The 12,545-nt window shown below is 37.8% G+C and overlaps 1 protein-coding gene across 3 annotated transcripts in view; it reads left to right on the forward strand.

Annotated features, from left to right (window-relative positions):
• The window catches only part of Cadps (calcium-dependent secretion activator 1), a 1,213,340-nt gene that overhangs the window by 230,825 nt on the left and 969,970 nt on the right, over positions 1-12,545 (forward strand). For all 3 annotated transcript variants that reach the window (XM_090396519.1, XM_090396528.1, XM_090396537.1), the window contains one exon: positions 9,645-9,756. In XM_090396519.1, the coding sequence (XP_090252645.1) occupies positions 9,645-9,756 (112 nt within the window). The remainder of the gene's footprint in view (positions 1-9,644; positions 9,757-12,545) is intronic.

Consider the following 12,545-nt stretch of genomic DNA (forward strand, 5'->3'; position numbering starts at 1 on the left):
AGGCAAGGAATAGGAAATATCTCATTGACTACACCTTTGCTAATAGTAATGTTTCTGACTGGTGCAGAACAGTATAGAGGATTTGAAATTGGAAGTGATCACCATTTAGTCTTGAACAGGATAAAATTGAATTTGATATTGAAAAGAAGAACATCTAAGAAAGTTTTAAAGCTAATAAAAGTTGAGCAGCTCTATGATGTGAAATGTAGACTAAAATACACAAACATTATTCAAGAAAAAATACCAAAGAGTTTGAGAACTATAAACAAACCTTGGATATTCAATGGTAAGCTCTGAAGAGAACATTGATTGATTCAATCAGAGAGGCATGTAGTGAGGTTTGTCTGCAAGGATAGAAAAATCAGAACTCAATGGTGGACATAAGAAGTTAAAGAGTCAGTCACTCAAAAGAAGAAAGCACATCGAAAGGTCCAAGTGATTAAGTCAGCATGTGCTCTAAGAGAATACAGAGACAAATGTAAGAAAGCTAATGATGCTATACAGATGATGTTATACTTTTAAATAAATCAGTACAATTCTGCAAGATTACCTAAACTGAATAAGTGTTGTAATAAATTTGGTATGAAAATCAGCAATATTTTTTTTTTGGAAGTTTATTTTGCACTTGGTTAGACTATAATAAATTTAGTTTAATCCTTTATCCAAGTGTGAGCAAACAAAGTTTGGGCCTGAAAATATCTTCAGAACTGTAGCAAGGTGGTGCAACTGTTGGCAACTCGAAGCAAAGGTAGACCAAGCTCTCATCACTACTTGTCTCAGTATCTTCCATAATGCAGAGCACATCTCCTTGCAGACATGTATAATGCTATGCATTAAGGGAAGGGCCACTACCCATACCGGTTTCGACCTTTATTGAGGTCTCGTCAGTGGGAGGCAGACCCAGACAGTTGCCAACAGTTGCACCACCTTGATACAGTCCTGAAGATATTTTCAGGTGCAAATTTTGTTTGCTCACACTTGGATAAAGTATTAAACTAAATTTATTATTGTCTAACCAAGTGCAAAATAAACTTCCAACATCTTTCTCTAAATCCAGAGTAATTTAATAATAAGTGTTGCACCGGTTGGCAACTCATATAGATAAATATGACCTCTCTATTGCTTCTGCCTTAGTGTCACCACCTCTGGGTCTCACCACCATTGTCTACCCTGTAACTGCCTCTCAACAGTTTAAAAGTCTCGATCATAGTACCTCTCCTCCTCCTCCTTCTATCCACCAAACTCTGCTGTCCACATTCCCTCAGTTGATCCTCGTAACTGAAATTGTACAATCCTGAAACCATCTTTGTTATCCGTCTCTATATCCTTTCCACAGCTAATTTATCCCCTTCAAATCCTGGGGACCAAATTTGAGAACAATAGTCTAAGTGTAGTCTTATCAGGATCTTATACAAAGGAATGATAACTCTTATCTCTGGATGTCGGTGTCCTTCTCAGTATTGCAGCAATCCTCTGGGTTACCTTCACCACCTTTGCAATATGCTTCCTGAATTTCAGTTTTCTATCGATCATAACCCCCAGGTCTCTTGTCTCCCCTACTTCCTTCAGTATATCTCCTCAAATCGAGCATGCATCCTCCCATCGATGGATCCTGAACTTCAAGACTTTACATTTCGCTGTATTAAACTGACACTCCCCCGTTCATTTGCCCATCTGGCTAGTTTATTCAAATCCTCTTGCAGAGCTGCCACATCTACACTATTACTGATAACCCTTTCCAGCTTCACATCATCAGCAAACAACTGAATATACCCTTGCAAACCATTCACAATTTCATTGATATAAAGGTTGAACAATACAGGACCCAGCACTGAGCCCTGTGGAACCCCACTTGTAACCTTCTTCTTCTTCCTTGATATTGCCCAACCATACACAACTCTTTGATACCTATCAGGCAGCCAATCCTGAACTCCACTTTACACCAAATTGTGTCCACTTCTTCATTTGACTAACCTGCAACTTAAATATCAGCTTATCATGTGGCACCCTGTCAAACGCCTTTGCAAAATCCAAAAAAATGGCAGAATATGCCTTTCCCTCATCAACTGCTCTTGTCACTTTATTATAAAAGGCAGTCGTATTACTAAAGCAAGAGCATCCCCTTAATAAATCCATGTTGATTCTCACAGATAACATTACTCTCATCTGCCCAGTGCTGTATATGACCCCTCACTAATTTCTCCAAGACCTTAACAACTACCGATGGCACACAAACTGGCTATAATTAGACACTTCCAGTCTGCTACCGCCCTTATCGAATGGTACTCTCTTACCTTCCTTCCATCCCGGTTACCTTTCCGTTAGTCAGACTTTCATTGAAAAGCTAGGTCAACGGAGCTGTCAATTCTTTAGCACATTCTCTCAAAACCCATGGTGAAATTCCATCCAGTCCCCCAGCTTTACTAACATCCAGACAAGGCCTGCATTGCAGGCGGGTGCCACTACAAGGTAGGTGCCATTTCGAAGTGTTAGTATGAAGTTTCATTCTTTCTTTAAATTTTTGCAAACGAATTAAGTAATAATAATTAGGTAAGTCCATATAATTGCTGCAAATTTACAGTTAGAAAAAGTTACAGCTGCAAATTTACAAAAAAATTCTTGTAAATTCTTTCCACATGATTATGACAAAAATAAATAAATAAATTGCCATTTGTTTGGAGCCACCCATTTCAGCTTTGCAGGCAGGCGACGTCCAGCCTAGTGCCCACTCTGCATCCAGAATACTCAGTATTTGGAACACACTCTCCTCTAGCACCTAAAACTGGAACCCTATCCCTCTAGTATTAAAACCTATTTCTCCAGGATGAAATACTCCAATAAAGTGTTCATTGAACAACTCCACTATGTCCTCTGCATCAGTCACTCTATTCCCATTTTTATCCTGCAGTGTCATTCTTCCACAATCATTTCTCCTCCAGCTTGCCAAATAGCTAAAAAATTCCCTAGGATTTTTTTTATCTTAGTGCCAATTTCTTCATATTCCAGTTTTTCCTTCCTCACCATACTTGTCACTCTCTTGGCATGTGTCTTATATTCTTTGTGTATCTGCCCTCCACCCCCTCTCTCTCTCTATATCTCTTCCATGATCTCTTTTTCAACTGCAATTCCTGTTTGATATTGTTTGTTATCCACTTTACACAATATTGTGTCCACTTCTTCATTTGTACAGCTTACTATTGCTGCTAAAAAAATTCCTTCACAATTTCCCAAGCACTAATGATATCCTGGCCTTTCAATTCCTACCTCCATGGAACTGTCTCAAGTTGATATCTAAGACTATTATAATCACTCATCTTAAAATTCCACATACGTTCTCTTTTCTTTGATACTCCTGCATGTCTATTCATCTTCCAAGTCAAAATCACATGGTCACTCTCTCTCTCTCTCCAACTGGTGGGAGAGATGTCATCTCACTTATTATCAGCTGTTCTGACACTATGAGCAAGTCCAAAACTCTTGAACATCTTGTGACCTCTGTTACATGTTGCCTAAGACATTTGTCCCTCAAGAATTCTAGAAATTCCATCCCCTTATATTACTGCATGCATTTTCCTCTTCTCAGCTTATACTGCTGTAGTTTAAATCTCCCATAACAATCATTCTTCTTGCACTTGCCAAGCTCAACTGTCTAAACATCTCCTGTTCCCCACCCTCTGTTCTCCCTGGTTTGTAGCAACACCCCACTAAATATCCTGTTTTGCCCACCTCCACCTCACACCATGCATTGTAAACCATTAGTGCCACTGCTTTCCAAAGCTTCCACCATTTTTAAAAGAAAGTCATCACTTATCATAAGCAGTACTACACCACCACATTACTATCCTGCCAAAAAATGCTGTACCCTGCTGCTTCAATTCCTGTTATTATATCATCCTCCGTCAACCATGTCTCAGAGATCCCAATAATCTTTGGCCAGGCTGATGCTATCAGCACCACCAATTCATCTCCTTTATTTTGGACACTCCTGGCATTAGTATCAAGTATAAAATGTCACTGCTTCTATACCTATCATTGTCCCCTCTCAACCGCAGTGTACTCAGTGTTACCTAATGTCGTTTCCCCCTTCCCCCCAATGCACCCATTCCCACAAGAGGCCACCCCTGCTACCATCCACCCTGGGAATTCTAGTTTTCCTGCATCGACACACAAACTCGTTCAGAAAACAGCAATCACCTCTTGCCACTCTGTTCTTTGATTGCTCACCTGCATCTCTCATTCTCTCCTCTAAACCTTTCTCTATGTGTTCCCCTACTTACCTGCTGTCCTTGCATTCCTCTATTCCTGGTTCCAGCATTCCCTCGCTTCTTATCTGTTTCCATTCTCCCCTCTATCACTTTCATAACCCTCTCTCTCTATTACCTCTTCTATCATTCCCATGCCTCTCTCATTCCCTCTCTCTCTCCTACTGTTTCTATTCTCTCCTCTTCTCTCATTCCCAAACTGCTCTCTCATTCCCTCTCTCCTACTGTTTCTATTCTCTCATCTTCTATCATTCTCAAACTCTCTCTCACTTCTACTCTGATTCGCCTTGCATTCATTGAGACATTCCATCTGCTCTATCAGCACATCTGTTCCTCTCTGCACGTTAGTCATCACTCTTATTTGCCATTCATTTTCTCAATCAAGACCATCTCCGAAAATTTCACAAATCATTCAAGTCTTCCACATTCCCGACTCTTATTTTCTCATTAATATTTTGCTCTTCATTCTCTCATATCACACCACTCATCTCTCAACATTCTTTTCCTATCCCTGACGCAACTAGGTCAGTTATTGAAATATCTGATTCATTGAATTCCTCCCGTTGCCTACATTTTGTGCATGTATACACTCCCCTCTTCTCTCACCCCCCCCCCATATCTAACTCCGGGATGCATTCATGCCACAAGCACTGCATGCCACAAAGTCCTTTATTATGTTACATATAATTCAGTTCTTAAATGGTGGAGGACTTTGTGAGACGTGCCATTTGTGATTGTAGCTGTGGCCGCCATCATTCCTTACTGCCGAGGGACTACTAAACTAAATGCTAAATATATATAAACACTGCATTTTATATATATATATATATATATATATATATATATATATTCAACTAACTTGTGTTACTGAGAAAAAAAATGTAGCACAGTCCTGTACATGTCAGGAATTTGATGATGATGATCATCATCAAATTCCTGAAAAAATTACATTCATGAAAAAATTACATCATTACTAACTTCCTATCTACAATTTTCCTCCAAATCAGTCTGTTACCTGTCAAGACTCCAACATTATCAGATCTTATATTTCTATCGTCTAAGGCACTTTGTACCGTATCAATTAACCTATATCTTGGTCTTCCTCTGGGTCGTTTTCCTGCCAACCTGGCAGAGAACACTTGTTTTGCTAATCTTTCCTCTCCCATTCTATTTAAGTGACCATACCACCTGAGATTAGCTCTGCTAATGCATTCCTGGATGCTGACAATGTCAAGTTATTTCCTAATATCCTTGTTTTTAATATAATATTGCCATTGATGCCATCTGTTCACGCCTATAATCTTTCTCAGGCCTCTCATATCTGCGGTCTCTAGTCTTTGGTCAAGTGTTTTAATTCTGACCCAGCTCTCAGATCCATAAGTTAAAACTGTTTTGAACATTGCCTTGTATACAGCTAATTTAGTGTTCTGACTAATTTCTCTCTTATTCCATATGAATTTATTCAATTGACTTCCCACCATACCAGCTTTGCTGATTCTGTTGTCTATTTCTATATTTAATTTACCATCTTCACTAAAAATCGTGCCTAAGTAGCTGAAATGTTTTACTTGTTCCACAGGTTCTCCATTCACAACACAGTTGACATTTTCAATGATTCTGCCTATTTTCATTGTCTTTGTCTTTTTATTGCTGACCTTCATACCATATCTATTACAACAGCTATTCAATTTAGTCAGAGAATCTTGCAGACTTGTAGTGGATTTATTTAGAAGTATAACATCATCCGCATAAAGCAAAGAGCTGACATTAACATCTCCAATTTTGATATCAGGTTTAATACCACTTTCCTTCATAACGTGATCCATATAGATAATGAATAACAGAGGGGATAATGTACATCCTTGTCTCACACCAGATTTAACATTAAACCATCTTCCTGTACTTCTTTCAATTCTAACTGCTGACTTACAACTCAAATAAAGACTAAGTATTGCTTGATATAATGCCCTATTGACACCATATAACTGCAGCATATTGAATAGCTTCTCTCTTGGCACCTTGTCATATGTCTTTTCCAAATCGACAAAACTTAAATACAGATCTTTGTTATATTCCCATGCTTTCTCGACTATTTGTCGTAAAGTGAAGATTTGATCCTGACAGCCTCTATTTGGCCTGAATGCAGCTTGTTCTTCACCAAGCTTTTCTTCCACAATTCTCAACCGTTTCTCAAGTATACTTGCATAGATCTTGCCAGGAACATTCAGTAGGGAAATACCTCTGTAATTCTCACATTCAGTTTTATTTCCCTTTTTATATATGGGTACTATGAGAGAATTTGATGATGATGATAATAATCTAATGGTCTCTAAGAATGATATCTATTTTCTTATTGTATTTACTGGCATTGAAGATGGTAGCACTTCCTTTGTCAGACCTGGTGATGACTATGCTGTTAATTTATTGATGGCACTGAACCGGCAGGGAGATAGATTTCTTTTGGGAGACAAAAATGTAGAAAATGAATTGAAGATGTCAAGCCTAATATTACTATGTCAGGAATTAAGTTATGGATACCACATATGTGTCACATTAGGTCTAGTGTCCGTAATTGTTAAGATGCAACAGCAATTGTGGCTGAGACTTACAATGCTAATGGCAGCTTTGTTAAGACTTTTTGACGCAAGTTAATTACAGTATGAAGAGGTTGCACTTGAGGAATGGGCTTAGAATCAATTAGAATGGGCTTAGTATGTCACCTGAATAGTCTCACCCTTGAATCCAATTTACAATGGAAAAGGAAACTAATAATAATCTGGCGTTTCTAGATACCTTGGTCACCTGCTTGCCTAATGGTAACCTTTCTTTTTCAGTATATAGGAATGCCACTCATACAGGCAGGCAAATACATTCACAAAATTTCTAATCACCCTTCCCATCCTCAGCAATATGGTGTCATAAAAACACTAAACCGTACAGCTTATAATCTTTGTTCTAATGAGATCTATCTTGCAACAGAACTCAGTCATATACACCATATTTTTTATTTAATAGCTATAGCTCGGACAATATAAAATATATAATCAATCCTTCCCCCAATCCACGACCTTCTCTTCAGAAAGATTTTAGTAATGCTATCTCCATCTCCTATGTCCATGGCACATCAGAAAAAATATCCAGAATGTTATAGAAATGCAATCTTTGCACCACTTTCAATCCCCACTTAAAATTAGTTACACTTATCTGCTCCAACAAACTCCTTCCACCTTTCCAGGTATATATAGAATTCCTTATTCATGCAAGTTGGCCTACTATGGACAGACAGGACGATCAGCTACCATCTGAATGGAAAAACACACAAAAAAAATACATTTGCAGTCCTGACTATGGTCAATCTGGCCTTGCAGACCATGCTTTGGATGCAGCTCAGAGAATCAGGAAAAAGACCATCATGTTCCATTACAGTAAATTTAGAAGAGAAAGACTGCTTTAGAATCTGCTGCTGCTTTTAAAAATCAGCCTAATTTAAATAAATATGGTTGCATAAATTTTCCCAAAATATGGGGAAACACTAATACTTCGAGATCCCAGTTTACATTCTAGGCCGCTGACAGATGTCTGTAGAGGACACTTCACCTAGGTAGGACACTAATCTTTCATCTGTGTGTTTCAGTGTGCTGCCTTTGTGTGTGTGTGTGTGCTACAAGTCTCAGTTTGTACTCCCTGATGATGTCTGTGTAACAAAGATGAAATATTGAAAGCATTAAATACTATGTTTAATCATTTCCTAGTGCTGTATCACTCCATTGAAAATTTTATCATGAAGTATGTAGCTTAGTGAAACATCAAAATATGTAGGCCCGGGATAGAATCTGTAAAAGCAGAGAAAACATTTTATTTAAAATAAAGAGCCAATAGGCTTCAGAGAAAACAATATTTATGATAAATGAGTTAGTCCAGTATAGGATTAGTTAATAAATCCATTGGCTCAGTATGACATGATTTAACTAGTTATTCTAACTCTACTTCTGAACCATTACAGGAAACGGGTCAGTGGACTACACACTCGTTATTTCATACAATTAGATTGAATTACACAATTCTAAACAGAAGCCAATTCAAACATGAGTGACACTAATTGGAATTAGCATCACTCACTTTTAAAATGACTGGTGATGTATTATTCTCATGTGTATTAGTCTAGGTATTGCAGGATGCTTCCAGTCTATACAAATTGGGACTGACTTATTCTGCCAACTAATTCTCATAGTAGGCTCTTGATTTGCTTTATTTCTTTATCTTATACCCTTGCAATTGATGCACCATGATAATTTCTTTATTGTATTAATATACATACATACATACTAGGGACGAATATTCCATGTGTATGTGATAGGTGTGCAGTGAACACCCACGGAATAACAATATTACCAATATTGTATAATTATTGTATAATTTATAATTTTTTTTTTTGCCCATATTTATATTGGGAAACAGTGTTGATGATTTACTGAATTTTCCATTTTGTGCCAGAGCTTTTGCAGATTGTATAGTTATAGTCAAAGGAGGTTGGAACTTATTTATAAATAAGTAAAATTAGTTATTTCAGCCTTTCTTTGGTTCAATTCAGAAAAATAATAATTTCTGGATGTGTGATTACTTTTTCCAATTTCTGTGCATATTATATGGCAGTATTTAAAAATTTAAATATCAAAATTCAAATTATCTGTGTCTCACTCTAGTATTTGCAAATGATATCTAATATCACCATGAAGCATAAATGCTGTGTGTGAAGCTTAGCTATTGTTGATTTGATCTTTATGTTTTCCATTAAAATTATATTAATTGATAAATTAAAGTATTCAAAGTTAAATTGCATTTGACCAGTTAAGATGAGTACCGATGTGCTATGTACTCTTAAAACTTTTATACATCGATAAAAATGCAATTATACGGTCTAATTGACGTGAATTTTGTTGTGCAGGTTGCATAAGCCACATGACAGCACACACCCAACCTAAAGGGGGCATGCGACGCTACTGATATATACATACGGGTATAGATGGAATTTTTCATTTTATGGAGGGTAGTGAGATGACAAGAGGACATTCACAGACATTGAGAATGAATTATTCAAGGAAGGCATGAGAAGTAAATTTTTCTCTCATAGAGCAGTGTGTAACTGGAATGGCTTGCATTTGGAGATTGGTGAGTGCAGGTAGTGTGCATGAATTCATGAGAAAGTATGAGTTTGTGTATATATATATATGTGTATGCATGTGTGTGTGAGATACATGGCCTCTCAAAGAGTCCCTGATTCCTTGAAGATCCCTTGTAATAGTATTAGTAATAATAATTTTTTTTTTTTAAAAAAAAAGAGACATATATGAAGAATGCATATTCCTTTTTTTTTTTTTCCAGGTGGGATACACAAGGTGACTTTACAAGCACTCATCCTTTACCTGTAGTGAAAGTAAAATTATATACAGAAAGTCCTGGTTTGCTGAGTTTGGATGACAAAGAACTTGGAAAGGTAGGAATAGTTTATTAATTTGAATTACTTAATTTTGAAGTTAGTTTAAAACTTATGACTCCCATTTGGATGATTCTAAAAAAAGTAACTAAAGCGCCTGGGTTGTGAGTGGAACCCATCTACTTTATAGAAAAATAGTATTAATCAGATAACAGTATAAAAATAATCATTGATACATTGTTGAATAACAATTCCAGATAGAAAACTAATAAGTAACAATAGTCTATTTTAAAGAAACATTTATTTCGGAATATCCAACATGTGTCATTGCCTTTTTTTTATGTAATAGTATAAACGTAAGTTGTTATTGCCTATATAATGTGATATCTGGATTTGGTTATAGCATCAGAAGAGTTGATAATAACTGAGATGACATCTCTCCCACCAGTTGGAGAGAGTGACCATATGGTTTTGACTTGGAAAATGAATAGACATGCAGGAGTCTCAAAGAGATGGGAACGTATGTGGAATTATAAGGCAGGTGATTATAATAGTCTAAGACGTCAACTTGGGGAAGTTTCATGGAGGGAGGAATTGTAAGGATGGGATATCATTAGTGCGTGGGAAATTGTGAAGGAATATTTGTTAGCAGCAATGGTCAGTTGTATACCAAGAGTGAACAAGAGGACACAATTTGGAGTAAAGTGGATGACAAACAATATTAAACAGAAATTGCATACAAAAAAGAGGCTGTGGAAGAGATATAAGGAGACAGGAGAAGAGAAGTGCATAAAGAGTATCAGACACAGGCCAGAAGAGTGACTAGTATGGTAAGGAAGACGAAACTGGAATATGAGAGGAGATTAGCCCTAATATCCAACGAAAATCCTAGGGAATTTTTTAGATATGTGGCCAGTAGGAGGAGAAATGACTGTGGAAGAATGATATTGTGGGATAAAAATGGGAATGGAGTGACTGATGCAGAGGACATAGCAGAATTGTTCAATGACCACTTTATTGGAGTATTTCATCCTGGTGGAGTCGCTTTTAATGCTAGAGGGATAGGGCAGGTTCAAGGTTTAGAGGGTACAGGAGGAGAGTGTGTTTCAAATACTCAGTACTCTGGATGTCAGTAAAACTGTGGAACTGGATGGTATTTCACCATGAGTTTTGAGAGAATGTGCTAGGGAACTGACAGTGTCTTTGACCTGGCTTTTCAATAAAAGTCTGGCTACTGGAAAGGTGCCCATGGAATGGAAGGAAAGTAAGATAGTGCCATTGCATAAAGGCTGTAGCAGACTGGAAGTGTCTAATTATAGACCAGTTTGTGTGTCATCAGTAGTTGTTAAGATCTTGGAGAAAGTAGTGAGGGATCATATACAGCATTGGGCAGATGAGGGTAATGTTATCTGTGAGAGTCAACATGGATTTGTGAAGGTGCGCTCTTGTTTTAGCAATATGCTAGCCTTTTATAATAAAGTTACAAGAACATTAGATGAGGGAAAGGCATGTACTGCCATTTTCCTAGACTTAGCAAAGGCATTTGACAGGGTGCAACATGATAAGCTGATATTCAAGTTGCAGCACATGAATCTGGATGCCAGATTGGTCAACTGGATTCGGGATCGGCTGTCCGATAGGTATCAGATAGTTGTGTATGGTGGGGCAGTTTCAAAGAAGCAGAAGGTTACAAGTGGGGGTCCCACAGGGCTCAGTGCTGGGACCTATATTGTTTAACCTTTATATCAGTGACATTGTCAGTGGATTGCAGGGGTATGTTCAGTTGTTTGCAGATGATGCAAAGCTGGGAAGGATTATTAGTAATAGTGCAGATGCTGCAGCCCTGTAAGATGATTTGAATAAGCTAGATAGATGGGCAAATGAATGGGGGTTTCGGTTTAATGCAGCAAAATGTAAAGTCTTGAGGTTTGGGAAGCATCGATGGGACACTGCATACTCTATGGGAGGAGTTATACTGGAGGAAGTAGGGGGAAACAAGAGAACTGGGATTGATGATTGATAGAAACCTGAAATTTAGGGGACATATTGCAAAGGTGGTGAAGGTAACACAGAGAATTGCTGCAATAATGAGAAGGATACTGACCTGCAGAGATAAAACAGTTATCATTCCGTTGTATAAGACCCTGATCAGACCACACTTGGACTATTGTTCTCAGATTTGGTCCCCAGGATTTGAAGGGGATAAATTAACTGTGGAAAGGGTACAAAGGCAGATAACAAAGATGGTTTCAGGACTGTACAATGATAGTTACGAGGATCGACTGAGGGAATGTGGACTGCAGAGTTTGGTGGATAGAATAAGGAGAGGTGATGTGATTGAGACTTTGAAACTGTTGAGAGGTGGTTACAGGGTTGACACTGGGGAGTTCTTTCGCTTTGTTGAACAGCGCGAAGGAGTGATGACAAGAGGCCATTCCTGGAAATTACGAAAGGAAACTGTGATCAAGAGAGTGAGGAGTGGTTTCTTTGCATGGAGGGTGATTGAACCTTGGATTGCATTGCCTGATGGAGTGGTGAGAGTGAAAACGGTCAATGAGTTTAAGGAGTGGTATGATAGACTTTGTTTTTCTTAGGGGGGGGACCTCCCTTTGATGAGTCTTGATAGACTTTGTGTTTCTTAGGAAGGACCTCCCACGATAAGTCTTTTGACTCCATGGAGGCCTGAATAATAATAATAATCTTTACTCTATCTTTATTACTAATTAGCAGTGCATGCTTTCTCTCTCTTGTAACCTTTCTCAAGATGATATCTCATCCTTCGAATTCCTACCTCCATTGAACTGTCCAGTTGATATCTAAGACTGTTATAATCACCCATCTTAAAATTC

The sequence above is a fragment of the Typopeltis vanoorti genome, chromosome 1 (assembly GCF_054136105.1).
Source record: "Typopeltis vanoorti isolate ZY-2024b chromosome 1, IOZ_Tvanoo_1.0, whole genome shotgun sequence".
Classification (NCBI taxonomy): Eukaryota; Metazoa; Arthropoda; class Arachnida; order Uropygi; family Thelyphonidae; genus Typopeltis; species Typopeltis vanoorti.